The sequence below is a fragment of the Neodiprion pinetum genome, chromosome 3, assembly GCF_021155775.2.
Source record: "Neodiprion pinetum isolate iyNeoPine1 chromosome 3, iyNeoPine1.2, whole genome shotgun sequence".
In the NCBI taxonomy this organism is placed as follows: Eukaryota; Metazoa; Arthropoda; class Insecta; order Hymenoptera; family Diprionidae; genus Neodiprion; species Neodiprion pinetum.
In genome coordinates, this window is record NC_060234.1 from 26,229,380 (window position 1) to 26,247,121 (window position 17,742).

The window sequence follows — 17,742 nt, forward strand, 5'->3', positions numbered from 1 at the left end:
TAAATTGTATGAGATCATTCGTAGCTACTGAATATGTGCTTGCACGAAAAATGAATTGAAATAATTTATTGTAAATGTGACAAGTTTGTAATATTTCAGATGAAATATAATTACAATTGCCATCAAATATTATAAACGTGTTTCACTCACCCGGCACAAATCCTCGTCCTCCTCGTCCTGAATCACCGAGATTACCCGCAACCACCCCTAACTACCTCCAACGAAAACCGCCAACCACCTCGAGTTATACCTCGAATACTAATAAATATTTTCAGCGTGAGAACAAATCAAAAATGATGTGTAAGGTTTGATATAATTTTTTTATCGACATATTTTACCAAAAAGATTATGAGAAGATTATAAAGTTATAGAAATTTTATTAGCGGACTGACAGCTACCGAATTTGGGGTTGCGCGAAAAACGAATTGAAATAATTTATTGCAAACATGAACCAGGAACCACGGAGCGCTTATCCTGGAAGTCGAGAAATTTTATTAGCGGACTGACAGCTACCGAATTTGGGGTTGCGCGAAAAACGAATTGAAATAATTTATTGTAAACATGAACCAGGAACCACGGAGCGCTTATCCTGGAAGTCGAGAAATTTTATTAGCGGACTGACAGCTACCGAATTTGGGGTTGCGCGAAAAACGAATTGAAATAATTTATTGCAAACATGAACCAGGAACCACGGAGCGCTTATCCTGGAAGTCGAGAAATTTTATTAGCGGACTGACAGCTACCGAATTTGGGGTTGCGCGAAAAACGAATTGAAATAATTTATTGTAAACATGAACCAGGAACCACGGAGCGCTTATCCTGGAAGTCGAGAAATTTTATTAGCGGACTGACAGCTACCGAATTTGGGGTTGCGCGAAAAACGAATTGAAATAATTTATTGTAAACATGAACCAGGAACCACGGAGCGCTTATCCTGGAAGTCGAGAAATTTTATTAGCGGACTGACAGCTACCGAATTTGGGGTTGCGCGAAAAACGAATTGAAATAATTTATTGTAAACATGAACCAGGAACCACGGAGCGCTTATCCTGGAAGTCGAGAAATTTTATTAGCGGACTGACAGCTACCGAATTTGGGGTTGCGCGAAAAACGAATTGAAATAATTTATTGTAAACATGAACCAGGAACCACGGAGCGCTTATCCTGGAAGTCGAGAAATTTTATTAGCGGACTGACAGCTACCGAATTTGGGGTTGCGCGAAAAACGAATTGAAATAATTTATTGTAAACATGAACCAGGAACCACGGAGCGCTTATCCTGGAAGTCGAGAAATTTTATTAGCGGACTGACAGCTACCGAATTTGGGGTTGCGCGAAAAACGAATTGAAATAATTTATTGTAAACATGAACCAGGAACCACGGAGCGCTTATCCTGGAAGTCGAGAAATTTTATTAGCGGACTGACAGCTACCGAATTTGGGGTTGCGCGAAAAACGAATTGAAATAATTTATTGCAAACATGAACCAGGAACCACGGAGCGCTTATCCTGGAAGTCGAGAAATTTTATTAGCGGACTGACAGCTACCGAATTTGGGGTTGCGCGAAAAACGAATTGAAATAATTTATTGTGAACATGAACCAGGAACCACGGAGCGCTTATCCTGGACATCGAGTTTCACCGCGTAGCGGACCCGAAGCGCGGGATCCGGGAGGTTGAGAACCCGGTACTCGAAATACGTAGCGGACCCGAAGCGCGGGATCCGGGAGGTTGAGAACCCGGTACTCGAAATTTGCGGAGCGCGACTCTCATACGTCCGCTCTACTGCGCGGTTGTTTCCCGACTGAGGAATTCGGCTAGCTGATTTTGAATTGGTGACGTCACTTTCTGAACATCCGACATCCAAACTATGGTTTCGAACTTTGATACTATGTATGATGATGTATGATGTATGATGTATGATGTATGATGTATGATGTATGATGTATGATGTATGATGTATGATGTATGATGATATGATATGATGTATAATGAGTTTAGGTTTCACATTTCATACAAGAAATACACACCTCATCTCTCCTGCCGATTCCAGACTCAAGCGGCTAGGCCCTTCGATGGTCAGCCGTTGACTGAAGATGTATTCTTCAGTGAACGGGTCGGCTAATAACGCTGCCGTTCTGCGACAGTTGGATGATGAAAAATTTCGCTCGTATCTTTCAAATGTGTGTTAAAATACACTCGAAGTGTTGAGAAGCGTCGTTCTTTCTCCACCTATCACCTTTCTAGGTCTTTAAATCACTACGCAGTGTTAAATACTGTCTCATATACGAAGCATCCATTTCATCTCGTTCAGAATTAGCGCATCCGTTATGTGTTGCAGTTACTCTGAATTTTTTTCCATCCGAATACTTTTCGAAAAACAATTCCGCTCCTCCACCCAACGCAGATGCTTCACTTGCGACCAGCTAAAACAGCGTTTCGATTCTATGCCTATGAAAATTCAAGATCGAGAGAGCAAATGAAAAGTTGTTGGAATAATTATGAATACTGATGTTATGGAATACATCGAGCGCGCGTCGAATAGAATCCCATTTCGAAATGAATAATTCTTCTCTTCTCATATCATAGCTAATCTAGTAATATAGGTAAATAGGATGGTTGGAGGTGTTCGGAAATGGTAGGAGGTGCTCGGCGCTGGCAGAAGGTGATAGGGGGTGGTCGAAAGTGGCCATTGATGGTCGGAGGTGGCAGGGGGAGGTAGGAGGCGTTCGAAAATGGTAGGACATTTTAAAAGTTAAAGTCGACGATGATCCGGTGCATCAATTTTATCGTTACAGATTTTCTTTTCCCATGAGCCATAAAGTATTCAACAACGATAATGCAGTCCTTAAAATTCATCATTCATCTCTGTCTGGAAAGCTAATTCGCAAGGCGTGGTATTCTATTCTATTTGCATTATTAGAAAAATACCCGTACTCTACATACACTGTTTCTAATCTTTTGCTACATTTGGTTGAATCCCCATGCTTCCACAGCACGAATAGTCGGAAATGTTTTTGATTATCCATAATAAAATAAAAGAAGTAACAAAGCTTAAATTTATTGTTAAAGCTCTAATGAATACATCAAACTGCGGTCGAATCAATTCATTTATTATTTGCACATGACCTCTGTACATTTGATAAGTTATTCCTAAATACATTGAAACATATGTATTTATAATGAAATATCATGCAATGGGCTGTGTAAACTATAAACTATAATTTCTATCGAATAGCTGCTTTTATGTCAACAGGGCTTTGAGACATGTTTGTAGGACATTGGGTTACAAGAACAAATGCGAATTACGAAGAACTCCGTATTAGAAATAAGGATATTTTAGTTCAAGTATACCTATACACAGAAATATGTATGTGAATATACTGAAAACTCTGTGTTTATTGTAAAAGTCTAGTTTTAAATATGTGCATATATATATATATACACATGCATAAGTATATATATACATATATACACATACATGTACATAAATAATTGCCAAGAAATTAGAAACACTCACAACTTGTCGCAAATAGAGTAAAACGTAAGGTTAATAATATACAAATTACACAAGCGCGCCATAAAACATGGCAAGGGTAATCCTAGTGCAGTGATTCTATAAACTGAAGAAATATACATTTACATATACATGATATAAATTAATAGTCTAGAAAAGAGTATTTAGAGAGCTTATCTAATTCCGATCTTGTCACAATAGATCATTAACATAATCAATATACGGTTAAAGCTGTATTAGCTACAGCCACTATTGGAGATAATATTTTTTATCCATTTTTATAGTTATTTAATTTCTTGTACAACAATTTTTGAAATTTCACCGCAAAATGCCCAACGAGTTCTCGTAGTGCAAATACGAGTCCAATCACCTTACAGATGGCATTACATTGATTTTTGCCTTCTCGCGTCGAGTTATAAATACAGAGAAATCTCAATGAGAGCTCATTTCTACAAGATTTATTGTAGTGCTGTATTCGTAGCTGTACCTGTTATTCTATATTTATAAACTGTTCTATATTTTCAACATACAGCACAACAATGGCTGAAAGCACAATGGCAAGAAGAGAGGAGCAATTTGCATCTTAATAAATCTTTTCTTTTTTATACGTAGCACAGCGATGTCACGTCGGAGGATATGTACTAGTGGATCACTAGGTGGGGCACAGAACTAAAACATAATTGTGTTGAAAATCCTCAACATCTCTTACAGAAAGTTGGTACGTTGCCAGACCTTACATACCAACAATGAATATTCATGGAGGCTATATTCATAAATACTTACAAAAGTAAGCTAATATTAATAATAATAATATTCAGCTATTAAAGTTTCGCTGAGCGCTCCGACCAAGGATTCCATTTCACCGAGAAGCTCTGTTAATTGGCCAGTTGACAGCTGACGCAGTTCTGAAATCAATTGTCAACATGAAATTCCAACTTCAATCAAGACCGTGCAAACATAGAGGTTTTGATACAAATGAAGACAAGGTGATATTAGTATACAAGTTAAGAATTCTTGATCTTATTACTTTCTTCGTAGAATGGTGATCCTAGAACCTCCTTACTTCTTTCCAAAGTTTCATCCACATCCAGTAGAGATCCTTCGGAGTCAGCAGACCGTTCCATTGACGGACTTTCCTGCAACGCGGAATATGACAAATTAGTTATATCTTGCAATTACAACGTTGAAGAGAAATGATCAAGATGTAAGCGCCAGTTAAGAAAATTCCTGACTAAAATTACTCTGAGTAAATAATATGATTTAAAAAGAGCAGAAAGAGGCGGCAGGGTGTGGTAGGAGGTGGACGGAGATGGTTGGCGGTGTTTGGTGGGGGCAGAAGGGGGTAGGAAGTGTTTGGCGGTGGTTGGAAGTGAGCGGCGGTGGTCGGGGAAGTCGAGAACGACGAGGACAACGAGGCGGCGGAGGAAGAAGAGGACCGGGACGAGGTGGACGAAGAGGACGAAGGTGGTCGGTGGTGGGAGGAGGTGGTTGACTACTTCTGATACTAATTCTTCTCCTGATCCTACACCTACTCTTGATCCTTCTCCCATTTGTACTTCTACTGCTACTCCTACTCCTACTCCTGATCCCACTTCTCATCCTACTCCTACTCCTACTACCACTCCTGATCCTATTCCTGATCCTACTCCTACTCCTCCTTCTGATCCTACTCCTATTCCTACTCCTGATCCTACTCCTGATCCTGATCCTAGTTCATCAAATATTATAAAAATGTTGAACTCACCGAGCACAAATCCTTGTCTTCCTTGTCCACCTTGTTCTCCTAGTCTTCCTCGTCCGCCTCCTGGTCCACCTCCGACCGCCGCCTACCACCTCCAACAACCACCGATAACCACCTCAGGTTATTCCTGGAATAATCGCTCGCCGTTTCTCTCCTGTTGATCCCACGCTCTTTTCGCTGCGATTTCAGAGTTCCTTGGGGTCCAATTGGTCGGAAAAGAGTCATACGAATCAATTCTGAGACGAAAAATTATTTGGTAAAAAAAAAAGGAAGGTTAACCCCTTTGTATTTTCGGCAAAAATTTGCGCGATTTTGAAAAGTGCTGGAATCAATTCTTTCAGGCACTATTCCGACGTAATTTTGCGAGAGAAATCGATTGGGCGCAGTCGCAATACGCTGCGATCAACGCATCGAAAGTTACAGCCAAAAAACGAAAACCTGAATTTTCGACATTTTTCAGCAGGTGCTTTTTCGCTCGCCGTTTTTCTCCTGTTGATCCCACGCTCTTTTCGCTGCGATTTCAGAGTTCCTTGGGGTCCAATTGGGCGGAAAAAAGTCATACGAATCAATTCTGAGACGAAAAATTATTTAATAAAAAAAAAAGGAAGGTTAACCCCTTTGTATTTTTGGCAAAAATTTTCGCGATTTTGAAAAGTGCTGGAATCAATTCTTTCAGGCACTATTCCGACGTAATTTTGCGAGAGAAATCGATTGGGCGCAGTCGCAATACGCTGCGATCAACGCATCGAAAGTTACAGTCAAAAAACGAAAACCTGAATTTTCGACATTTTTCAGCAGGTGCTTTTTCGCTCGCCGTTTCTCTCCTGTTGATCCCACGCTCTTTTCGCTGCGATTTCAGAGTTCCTTGGGGTCCAATTGGTCGGAAAAGAGTCATACGAATCAATTCTGAGACGAAAAATTATTTGGTAAAAAAAAAAGGAAGGTTAACCCCTTTGTATTTTTGGCAAAAATTTTCGCGATTTTGAAAAGTGCTGGAATCAATTCTTTCAGGCACTATTCCGACGTAATTTTGCGAGAGAAATCGATTGGGCGCAGTCGCAATACGCTGCGATCAACGCATCGAAAGTTACAGCCAAAAAACGAAAACCTGAATTTTCGACATTTTTCAGCAGGTGCTTTTTCGCTCGCCGTTTCTCTCCTGTTGATCCCACGCTCTTTTCGCTGCGATTTCAGAGTTCCTTGGGATCCAATTGGTCGGAAAAGAGTCATACGAATCAATTCTGGGACGAAAAATTTTTTGGTAAAAAAAAAAAGGAAGGTTAACCCCTTTGTATTTTTGGCGAAAATTTTCGCGATTTTGAAAAGTGCTGGAATCAATTTTTTCAGGCACTATTCCGACGTAATTTTACGAGAGAAATCGATTGGGCGCAGTCCCAATACGATGCGATCAACGCATCTGAAGTTACAGCCAAAACACGAGAACCCGTGTTTTCGACATTTTTCAGCAGGTGCTCATTCGCTTACCGTTTCTCTCCTGTGTGTCCTACGCTCTTTTCGCTGCGTTTTCTGGGTTCTGAAAACTGGTCACAAAAGTTTACCCAGGGGCATCCGTCTTTATATTCTTCAGTCAATGCCTATAATGAATAGGGACCACCTCGATAGTATTATTAGTATAACTTAGTGCGGGCCACCGAGGTAGACGAGACGATTCACAGTACCATTGTTTAGTTAATGCGTGAAATGCATGACTGTTTACCACGACCGAGATTTTGCCAGTGATGTATGAATGTGTTGAAACAAATATACCCAAAAATGAACACCAATATTCTAAGACTGTTCAATACCAATATTCCAAAATTACACCAAGAATTGAAGGACCGCACCATTTTAACCAGGTTATGTTCTCGTCAACAAATTTCAACTCGGGTGAAAAATGTTTGTACAGAAAGAAAAGCTCCCTGGAGCGTCTTGTTCTTTGGCAGTGATGATTTCGCGTTACAGAGCCTTAGGCAACTCTACCATAAGTAGTAAGTGTCCCATCTAACCTTCAAATACCCAAAGGGTTCTACCTCCGTAAACTTATCCTTCCTTGCTTGAAGATTTTCATGGGACCATTAAATTTCATAATTTCATTGATATTTTCATACTCATAGGTCTCGGGTTCATTCAACTTATGTTCGCATCTTTTTCTTCCTGCATATTACCGCGACATTATAAGTAGTTGTTTAACTGAACAAAAATTGGTCTGCCGATGTTATTTAATTTATATGATTTCAAAATTTTGTACAGTGAAGCAGGGAAATTGCTAAGTCGTCTCGAAATTGTTACTGCTTATGGTGGAAAAGAAAATACTGTCACAAAATATGCGAGACAACACAGGATACCGATACATAACTGGCCACCAGATATCAACCTGTCTGAATTTCACATTGGACTGGTCGTGTCCTTTGGGCATTTAATTCCATCTCGCATCATACTCTCTTTTCCATTGTAAGTTTACTTCTTTGTCTTTGTGTATTTCAATAATTAATAATCTGAATTTATATTAAATTTTCAAGTGCTCTAAAATATTACAAAGTAGTCATAGTCTAATACAAAAGTATCAATAATCATAAGGTAAATTCATTCTTGAAATTATCCATCACCATATGCCTTAAAGACAATTTTTACCTGCATTCTATGAGTAATAATTACCAATTTTTGTTCAGAGGCATGTTAAACGTCCACGGTAGTTTGTTGCCTAGATGGAGAGGTGCTGCACCAATAATATATGCACTGTTGAACGGAGACAGTGAAACAGGTATTAGCATTATGAAAGTGATGCCAAAAAAGTGAGTACATATGAAGTATTGAAAACTATGGCCAAGTTCAATTAGTCGATGAATCAAACAAGTAGCTTTTGTAAGGGTGAAACTCAGAAGTCAGTTTTCAATCAAAAATAACATGTTTTCAGCTATATACCCATTAAAAACAAAACACTGCCCATTACATCTACTTAACAAAATGCAAATCCCTGCATGAAAACTTTGAAGATATCGATTTTAGATTTGACATTGGAGAAGTGGTGGCTCAACAAAAATTAAATGTTCATCCTGATGAAACAATGCCAGAGTTACGAGACAGAATGTCAAGGCTTGGTGCAGACCTTCTGATAGACACTTTGAAAAGATTGCCAGATATTTTAGATCATGCTGAACCACAAAGTAACGAAGGAATAACTTATGGTAAGTGTTTCACACCATCTGACAAAGAGATGTACAATGACCTAATTATATTATTAGCACTAAGAAATGGTACAGCAATGCCGGTATCCAGCCGACTGTTGAAGACTCTAATTTATTTAGACTCTGACTGTAGTGCCATTTATATTGCAGCACCCAAAGTAACTCCGAAGTTATCTTTAGTAAAGTGGAATGAAATGACTGCTAAGAATGTTTATGATTTGCAACGTGCCTTGTGTGAATTATATCCCCTGACAACAACGTTTTTGGGTGCAACACTGAAACTCTTGGATGTTCAGGTACTTAAAGACCCACTTCCAGGACAACAAGTGTCTGACATAATGCCAGGTACTTGAAGTCAATTAATAATAATTTTCTAGTTTATTTGTAGTGTCTAACGATCAAGAATTTGAATACATTTTGACATAGTGTCAAGTGTATTGCGATACATTGTACTTAATTGTGATGGATCTGCTATGCATAAGTCTTCGTACATCTCTATTAAAGATATCATAGGCTTTAATGTGATTTCAGTAAACCAATAATAAATTATTTTTAATTATAGGTCTACTGACATTCAACAAAGAGCTGAATAAATTAGTGGTATATTGTCGAGGGAACACCAAAATTTCAGTTAGTAACATAGGCTGTCCTGGTCGACCGCCCATGTCAGCTCGTGATTTCTATAACGGATTTCTTTCGAAGAACAAACGAAAACCGTATCTTTTTTCGTCTTGATTCTTAGGTAATAAATAGAAACCAAATAAATTGTAATATAGATAAAAGTTATACGACATATGCTATGCATTTTTCATTTCACAATGACATTTTTCCACTTAGTTGGATATCAAAATCGACCGTTCAGAGCCTATAATTCGATATATTGGCTGTAAAATTTTTTCATCCACCAGCGTAGCATCTTTAGACATGTGGAAATTGATTTTTCACGAAAAGCTGCAATGGACTGACTACAAATGAATTCGATTCCGGTGTGTTTAAGAAATTGTTAATTCTTCCAGAAAATGAAAGAAGCTAAGAAGTTTTATGCACAGAGTTACGTTACCGACCTAAGAGTACTAACGAGAATTATTTTAATTTTTCTCAAAACCTCGATTCAATTTGGAATTTATTGAAAAATGATTGTTATCGCGAGAAACGGCTTTTGAGCTTAGATTTCGCAAATTATTCGGTTGTTCATAGAGTGCACTTTCTACATCTGAATAATGGAGTCACAAATAATTTATCTTCAATTTTTTACATGACCTCAAAAATTTCATACGAAACTGCTGCAGAATCAATCCACAGAACCCTTTTCAGATGTATTTTCGATAAAGAAACGCATCACAGTAATTTGACCAGAATTCATTGAATTTTGTTATTGGGAATTCGTCATAGGCTAATAACTTTATGGAAAATATACATAATTATTTTATTGCAAAAACTCGCGAGCTTAACTTTCTTGCAGAGTATGTTACCGCAGTATGAATTTTTCCTAATAAACAGAAACATTGATATGTGAGAACAAAACCTATTACGAGTAAAATGTATACACTCATGTATACATGTATTTGATTACCTTCATGAGAAACAAGAAACTTTATAAGTGACTTCATTTTACCTGTAATATATTAGGCAATTATTGGAAAAAATACTACTTCAAAATTAACCATAATCAGTTTAAAAAAAATAAAAAAACGGAAGCAAGCTAGTTAGAAACAAAAACTAGCGACTTTACAAACAATAAAATGATTTCGATAACCTATACCGAAGATGGCTAATGCACATAGAAATAGAAATAAAAAATAATGGATTTTAACTTTGCATAATTTCCATGCCAAAACTCACACCTCTTTTATTTCTTATGACTATTTGTTTTGAATAGTCTAATGTTGGTAAAAGACGTTCTATGATACTAAACTATAATGAAAAATAAAAGAACTCAAATGAATGCGATATCGTATTTGTTATAGCTAGCTAATCAAGGGTACATGGTACCAAATTAACTTATCGGTGCTGTCTTATGGGAAGGATATTTCGGCTGTCCTTTTGTTGTAGATATTCAATTCTCTGACTCTGATGCCTGCGGGATAGAAAAAAGTCAGTCATTTAATTAATAACGAAAACAAAATTGATTCATTAACAATGCAGTCTTAGATTGTGGAAAATAATTTCTTACACTGGGATCGCAATCTGCACAGTGCCACGAGTATCCTCTTCTCTTGGGTGATTTCTTTACGGGCGGTTCAAGACATGTGAAGTGGTAGCATTTCTTGCATTCATCGCATCTGTGTAAGTGGATGATATTATTTACATTATCATTTGCAACCGAAATTGGTGATGATTAAACCATTTCTTTGTCTATTGCATATTGATATGCAATCAAAGATCGCAGTAATGATCTACTGTCATTGTAAAATTATGTTGACTTATGATAAACAATGTTAACTATATTGTGACTTGCCTAATTTTTTTTCTTTTTCTTTTCTTCAAGCCTTAAAATCGCGCTACCATTACAAACCGCCTACCATAGATTTAAACGAGGTCAAATTGTGGAACAGCAATTTCACTAACCTAACAAGATTTTGATTGGTGCCAGGCATACTGCAGACGTCGCACTGTGTAAGAAGATCAGCTTCTTTCCCTTTTTTTAAACTTCCAGATGAGAGTCTGCTGTTGGTACTGCTGCTACTCGGAGTGGTGGTAGGCGTTGATAGAGCGGTTGGTGGCGGAGGTGGAGGTGGCGGTGGTAGCTTGACTGGCGGTGGCGGTGTAATTTCAGTGCTTGTAGAAGTAGCCACAAACATTTGTGGGCTCGATTCCGACGCTATGTCACCTTCTGGACGCGGGATTGGTTTAATCTAAAGATAAAATAATAGAAAATCAGCTATCGCCTATTATGGACCGAAAAATCGAAAGGAAACTTTAGAATCAATGTTTGAAAATGAATTAGGGAAGTCCGAAAGACTCTATGAGAATAACTGAAAAAGAGAAGGTGTGTATCGTTTTTCTTAACGCTACGCATTCTAAAATAGCAAATTTACCTTGATGGTGATCCTTCTGTGTACTTCTGGCTGACCTTGGGTCTCTGGATTCTCTACATCTAAACTCTTTCTCTTATGTTTACGTTTACGCTGTTTCACACCAGTGATTGGATCAGGGGTGTACCTCTTATGTTTTTCCCTGATGAATATATAATACCACAATATTAACGGAAATTATTAAACGTATTTAAAATCTCAAATGGGAGTTAAAATGCACATTTGCCCTGCAAATGCTCGTAATTGATAAAAATAAATGATTGCTACAGTACTCAATTTGTAATCAAATTAAGAATAAAAGTAACGTGATTCGCGGTAAGTTTAGCGAGCTAAATTAGTGTAATGTTTAAAACCAGAATTCAGATGAATAAGATAATGAAAAGTATACCTCCTTCGTTTCTTCCCGCTTCTTTGAGGTATAGCTTCCGTGCCATCGGCGGATGCCACCATGTACTGTGGGGATCCTTCACGTGGTGTGAGATTTACATTGGATAATTGTTGCTGAGGTATACTTGTTTCCGTCAGCATTCGTTCCATGAATGAAGGCTGTGGTCCCATTGGTTTTATGGTTAACTTGAAATTTAGAATTTTCTTATTGTGCATGTGAAAAATCAGGGTTGGTAGGTCGATAGTTTGATGAATTACGTCATTAAGACTTATCTGACAAAAAGACAAATGTGGTAAAAGACGTGAGCTAACTTTTGGTGTGGTGGGCGCATCTTGTGTTGTAGTAACACTTGCAGCAGCAGCACTAACAATGTTCTTCGACGTTGTAGGTGTGCTAAGAGCAACTGGAATATGGGTTTCTTGTAATGGTGTAAGAGAAGGGCTCGCCTCGTCTTTACAATGTCGCAATTTGCGCGGTGCTGAGGTATCGACGTGCTCAACTTCTGAACCAGAAGATTCTTTATCACACTCTGAACATTGCCTAAATGATCAAGAAACAATGAAAATTCATTATCGTATATTGTATTGTTTGTGAGACAGAGCGAAATAGAATCCGTTCTTTTGAATATTGTTTATATCAAAATAGTTAACAGGACTAACCAACCATTAACGCTAACTCACCAGCCCATCAGTTTAGTTTTTTTTGGCATGCGTGCTAGAGGCGGACTCAAACAAGAAAGATGATAGTGGAGGTGGCATGTGTCACATTTTGCAAGCAAGTGCTGATCCGTTGATCTTCGACAAATACCGCACTGGTGTCTTAGTGTTAGATCACCTTTGTGATTATGATCGTGAGCTTGACTACTTAATACACGACCTTCTCTTCCACCTTCGCCACCTTTTCCTACAGGTAGGGGAAAACCAACTCCCATTTTTAATGCAGCAGCTGTCGGCACCCCAAGTCCTGTACCTAAGGCAAAGAATTAAGAGTTATCAGAACAACCATTCATATTTATGTAATAATACATTTATTTTGTAGTAGGAATCACGCAATAAACTCACCAAGGGTAGTCGGTATCCTAGGTTTAGCTAAGTCTGCGATTAATGGTAGTGGTTTAACGTATCCCGAAGATCGGAGTAGCTGATGATACATTTCAATTTTTTCTTTCAAAGTAACATTGACGCGAATTTGATCTTCGTTATCCTTCGTTACTTCATCATATTTTCTATCTAGTCTTTGTTGCTCATTCAACAACTGTGAGTTAACGTCCAAGTGCTCTTGAAGTCTTCGTTTCATTGCAGCAACACGGAGATTCCGATCAAGGTAGTAGCCGATAAATTCTACACTAAACGCCGGAGGAATATGCCATTTCTTTCTAACATCGACCAATGCGACTAGCTGGGCCTCTTGAGCTTCTAAAGCTGCGGTATCAACTCCCATTAATTCCGCCTTCTTTGCCAACTGGCGACAAGCAGAAGCTGATGTTGTGAGTAGTCTTGGCATTTTCTGAGTAGGTACTAAAATTCAATCAAAACATAATTATTCAATACTTGTTTTAAAAATATTTGTAAGTACATACTTAGTGCTCAACTTCACCGAACGAAAACTACAACTATGTAACTACGAAGAAATTAAAAGAAAAAGAAAAATATTGGCTCACCCCAAGGTGGTTGCCTTGATGCCTTATGAGCCAAGTACTTGTGCCTGTGCTTTGCGAGCTTCCTTTGAATTCTGCGCTGTTCTTCAGTATCGAGATGATCAGGTTGCAGATGCAACTGCTGTCTATACTGTGCTCTGAGCTGAAGAGCTAGCCAGTTACGTCTGCGTCGACGAACTAATGTTTTATCTGAGTGTAGTTTGCAGTGCGCGTAAAATGGATCCGCTTGGTCCACTTCTTCACTATGAGCTTCAGATAGCAGGCCCTCTCTCTGTGCGCTAATAATTTTTGACAATGTAAATATGACGAATTGTATATTTGCAACTTATCCTTATCTGACATCAGTCGGATTTACAAATAATTCAATTCATTAGGTATATTTAAGTACTGACCATGTGACATGAAAGTATGTATGGCACATCCCTGCATCACACTCAATACAGACGCCAGTTCGAGCATAGCGAGCGTCTTCGCACAAGCAGCACTGCTTCGCTCCCCATTTGCTGTATGCCATTTCAAACAATGTTACACTTGCCAGACGGTCCACCTATTTTAATCACATGATTGATACGAATCTCCTGATTATTTAATACTGACAATAATTTCAATGCCAATCAAGATGGAAACAAAGATTTAAAATAATTACACTCAACAAATTCAAGGGTTCTTACACTGAAACACTGGAAAGAATCAGAATTTTTCGAAATTTTTTATATCTGCATTGCATTTAAGTAACAAAATTTTGTTCAATAGCGCGGAATATCAAAGTTTATATATTTTACTATAGAACTTTGCATTAAAACTATCTACTACACAATGTGTAGATCTAAAACACTATGCTCCTTAATCTATGATTGGTATAAATGACAAGACAGTGTCTTACCTCTCCAAAAGCAACCCCAGGAACGTACAAGGCGCATACAAGATGAACCCATTTCCCGACGTCGGTCTCTTTGAAAATTCCACCTTTATTGGGGCAGAGTTCACACGAAGGATCGTCAACACCAGCACTACAAGCTTCGCAGAACCATGGTGCTGACTGGCAAAGTGAATCGGTGCTAGAAAAGCTCTCAACGTCGGAAACGCCATAGCAGCCTGTGTGGAGGATAAAAAATTCGTAGTAGTAATGATCAATCCGTCCAGTCATAATGTGGCTCACGCTTTCATGCAATTCAGAGCAAACAATGCTCAGACATATCTATTAATTCTTGTTAGATTTCAAACATTTATGGTTCGTTTAAAGTGTCAAAGATGTGTAATAAAGTCTGGTACCTATTGATACCTATAAAATAAATACAAGTTAATAATTACCTTCGTGAACAGTGACCCCACATCCATCGCACTCAACAATTTCATTAATATCGTCGCTTCTGTCTCCCAAACAACCGCAACAGATCAAAACTTTAGCAACTTTTTCATCGAATTGGCCAGCTTTGGCAGCTTGTTGCCGTGCTTGTTCAATCACATCACAGACCGTCATCCCACCAATCCCTTTTCCGCGAACCAAAGGTTCTTCGAGAGAATCATCGGTCTCTTCTGATTCATCGTCGTCTTCATCTGAAGAAGAGGAAGTAAAAGATTAGCAGTTGTCCTAAACACTTTTGCGTTGTTCTAAAGTTGAAAATATGTAGCTTTGCCTACCTTTTCCAACATCGTGAGAGTCAACGGAATCGTCGTCTGACTCCTCACAATGATCTTCGATTCTGAAATCGCTGTCATCCGAACTCTCGCCCAAATCGAAATCAAGCAATGATTGTTGGGCCGAATCGACGGGTTTGACTCGTCTCTTCTTTGGATCACGTTCAACTTTGGAGAAAGAATTGAAAAATTGATGAATACGGATACAAGTTGGATATTTTTTCTAGTTATTCTACCTGATTTCCACGTCGTGAAAACAAACGACATTATCGTAAAATGACACCAAAAAATTTGAGCACGCAAGGAAAAAGGTTAGTATAGGTTATGTGTCGGACTTTAATGCTGGAATACTCACATGAACTACTCATCGTGTTTAGAAACGGACCTGACACTATACCGATATCACATTCAATGGGAATCGGAGCAAAAATAACGCGCCGAGAATAATAATTTCTCTTTCATCTGCCACCCCGTTTTACACGATTCATAGCCCGAATGCTTGGCTTGGCGGTGGTTCCCACTTCGCACTCCGGTTTATGTATCGAGGCGGATTTTCCCCTGAATCCCTAAATCCCTAAATATCCCCCCCACTGCTGTCAAGACTTGTCGTAGAATCACCACCCCTCACGCGTTTCGCACGCTATGTGACAGTGTGCGTGTTTCTGTGCACGTATCAAACTCTGTGATGCATGCATACCACGATCCGACATTCATGCGTGCGTATCGCCATCGTTTACCGGCACATGTCACGCTGCGTTCATTGACTTCGCAAAACGCCGGTTGACGCCACACGTTGTGCACCCGAAATTTACGTGCGAAATGATTTGCCGTTCGCGTTTTTGATCGTTCTATAGTTATCCGCGTATGCAATTATTTTTGGAAACTTAAATCGCCACCCTATTTCGATTTATTCCCAGCTCGCGTTGACACCATTCTACACGATTCCAAAAAGTAACGTTACTCCTTGTAAATAAGATAATAATTCGATTGTATTTTGATACCTTCAATTACAGATCATTCGCACACTCGATAGCGAGTTATAAAACGCAATATACGGTTGCGTGGATAATAAACCACGTTCTCTAAATGCTGTCGTCTATTCAAATTTCGAAGCAATAACACGACGTATCACAATTATAATGAATGTATGGTGAATGAACTATAGACACGTTCGTACACATTGCAGATTGCCTGGATCATTGACAATAACAGACGCAGGCCTAGAACAGGTACTCACTCATTGTTTTGTATAAAAATCCTACATCGTCGTCTTGAGACATGATCGCCGTAACTCAACTGCACAACCTCTTTTCTGCGCTAATAGTGTGATTTATTTGCGTTAGCTAGAGTATAAAATTCTGTCAACATTTGCAGCTGTCAATCGGAACATTCGACAAAAAAAAGCTTCGAAACGCACCCCTCACTTTTATCTTTACAACCTGACTGTAGCTCGCAGCCCACAGGTAATACCCCTCGGAACTTAAAGCACGAATTGTCCTGGACCAATACACTTTGATGAAGTTGCGCATATCGACGCGCCTCTCTTCTGCGCAGGTGGTACATTTATAAATATCCGCCATAACGAACGTCTACGAATTTTGTCCTACGGCGCTGATTTTCAAATTCCTGATTCTCCGTTCATCGATTAAGAACAATATCGATTGGAATTTCTTACGATTTATAGATGATTGAGCACTCAAGATAATTCTTAATATTCTGTACCTACCTGAAAAAAATTATTACGTCACAGTGCAAATGTATTTATATTTTTACAACGTAAAACATTACTCGTAATATTCATCAATTTACTATCTTGTAATAGAGAAGTTAAAGAATGTACAACAATCAGGCTTGATACATATTTCAGAACTAATTCTTTATCACCGGTACATGAATTTTCAATAATCACTGAAGCTTATGTAATTGAGTAGATTATCGCTCAAAACGCATCCTACAATTTTTGTACCGTAACCAGCGCAATCTTAGTAAATATCCACTAGATTCTGCAATAATAATTAACGCGTCACATTTGTAATGGTGTACGTATCGATTGCAAGATTTCGATGCCTGCTACTAGTTACACATTTTTTCTGACTCCATATTATCCCCTTATAATAGGCTTCCGACCTTCGGATCAACCCGAGGGAAGTACTAATTCGTGTTCCTAATTGACCGATAATACCTTGAAACAACTTGCCGTACAGACTTTCAGTATGTTTTTCAGTTTATTTAACAGTCACGGTAGGAACCATTTGACAAATTGAAATGGATACTATATTAGCTTTACTGGAAATTTGACGTATTTACTTGGTTGCCTTTCACACCAGAATTTTGCCTCAAAATATTTTGTTCCGGCGAAATCTAGAACGACAGTCAGCTGAACTTTTAAGAATAACTTCGGCTGGTCTTTGATACCTATTGTGAGGTTATTGGGGCCTTTTGTATTAATACTGAATTACAGAGTACCACTATTTTTCACCAGTAAACTATTAACTAACTACTACACTTCTAATACTTAAAGACTTTAGAATTAATAGAAGTCCATTCTAATAACACAGTATAATTCAAACTCACTTAACAT

General features: G+C 38.5%; 2 protein-coding genes and 1 long non-coding RNA gene across 7 annotated transcripts; 1 reads left to right on the forward strand and 2 right to left on the reverse strand.

Moving 5' to 3' along the window:
- Positions 1-2,983: 2,983 nt before the first annotated feature.
- LOC124213813 (uncharacterized) lies at positions 2,984-5,599 on the reverse strand. 3 transcript variants are annotated; one of them, XR_006881984.2, is made up of 4 exons: positions 5,262-5,599; positions 4,545-4,653; positions 4,301-4,422; positions 2,984-4,186 (listed from the first exon to the last, which is right to left on the reverse strand). It is a non-coding gene; the product is annotated as an uncharacterized lncRNA (long non-coding RNA). The 3 variants fall into 3 exon arrangements; XR_011176560.1 differs by having other exon boundaries at positions 4,337-4,422; positions 5,262-5,590; XR_006881983.2 differs by having other exon boundaries at positions 2,984-4,422; positions 5,262-5,580.
- A 1,117-nt stretch (positions 5,600-6,716) lies between these two features.
- Positions 6,717-9,695, forward strand: LOC124214266 (methionyl-tRNA formyltransferase, mitochondrial). Of its 2 annotated transcripts, none has more exons than XM_046616493.2 (6): positions 6,717-7,246; positions 7,509-7,709; positions 7,928-8,050; positions 8,265-8,443; positions 8,594-8,739; positions 9,006-9,142. In XM_046616493.2, the coding sequence occupies exons 1-6, from the start codon at positions 7,002-7,004 to the stop codon at positions 9,012-9,014; spliced, it is 903 nt and encodes a 300-aa protein (XP_046472449.1). In that variant the 5' UTR covers positions 6,717-7,001; the 3' UTR covers positions 9,015-9,142. The 2 variants fall into 2 exon arrangements, with proteins under 2 accessions (XP_046472449.1, XP_046472448.1); XM_046616492.2 differs by having other exon boundaries at positions 6,718-7,246; positions 8,594-8,788; positions 9,006-9,695.
- LOC124214265 (PHD finger protein 14) lies at positions 7,933-16,630 on the reverse strand. Of its 2 annotated transcripts, none has more exons than XM_046616490.2 (14): positions 16,399-16,630; positions 15,165-15,329; positions 14,835-15,080; positions 14,407-14,618; positions 13,916-14,070; positions 13,527-13,801; positions 12,928-13,383; positions 12,547-12,835; positions 12,178-12,406; positions 11,867-12,051; positions 11,482-11,620; positions 11,012-11,298; positions 10,617-10,725; positions 7,933-10,520 (listed from the first exon to the last, which is right to left on the reverse strand). In XM_046616490.2, exons 1-14 carry the CDS (start codon positions 16,439-16,441, stop codon positions 10,500-10,502), a joined length of 2,811 nt encoding a protein of 936 aa, XP_046472446.1. In that variant the 5' UTR covers positions 16,442-16,630; the 3' UTR covers positions 7,933-10,499. The 2 variants fall into 2 exon arrangements, with proteins under 2 accessions (XP_046472446.1, XP_046472447.1); XM_046616491.2 differs by lacking the exon at positions 16,399-16,630 and adding an exon at positions 15,517-15,814.
- Positions 16,631-17,742: the final 1,112 nt, after the last annotated feature.

Bases quoted from the DNA above. Each gene is read 5' to 3' on its own strand.
- LOC124214266 (XM_046616492.2), top strand. From the start codon at position 7,002: ATGAATGTGTTGAAACAAATATACCCAAAAATGAACACCAATATTCTA. The intron at 7,247-7,508 runs GTAAGTGTCCCA...AATTTTGTACAG, and splicing joins AGGCAACTCTACCATAAGTA to TGAAGCAGGGAAATTGCTAA. The intron at 7,710-7,927 runs GTAAGTTTACTT...ATTTTTGTTCAG, and splicing joins ATCATACTCTCTTTTCCATT to AGGCATGTTAAACGTCCACG.
- LOC124214265 (XM_046616490.2), bottom strand. From the start codon at position 16,441: ATGTCTCAAGACGACGATGTAGGATTTTTATACAAAACAATGA. The intron at 13,384-13,526 runs GTGAGCCAATAT...ATTGAATTTTAG, and splicing joins ATCAAGGCAACCACCTTGGG to TACCTACTCAGAAAATGCCA. The intron at 11,621-11,866 runs GTATACTTTTCA...TATATTCATCAG, and splicing joins AGCGGGAAGAAACGAAGGAG to GGAAAAACATAAGAGGTACA.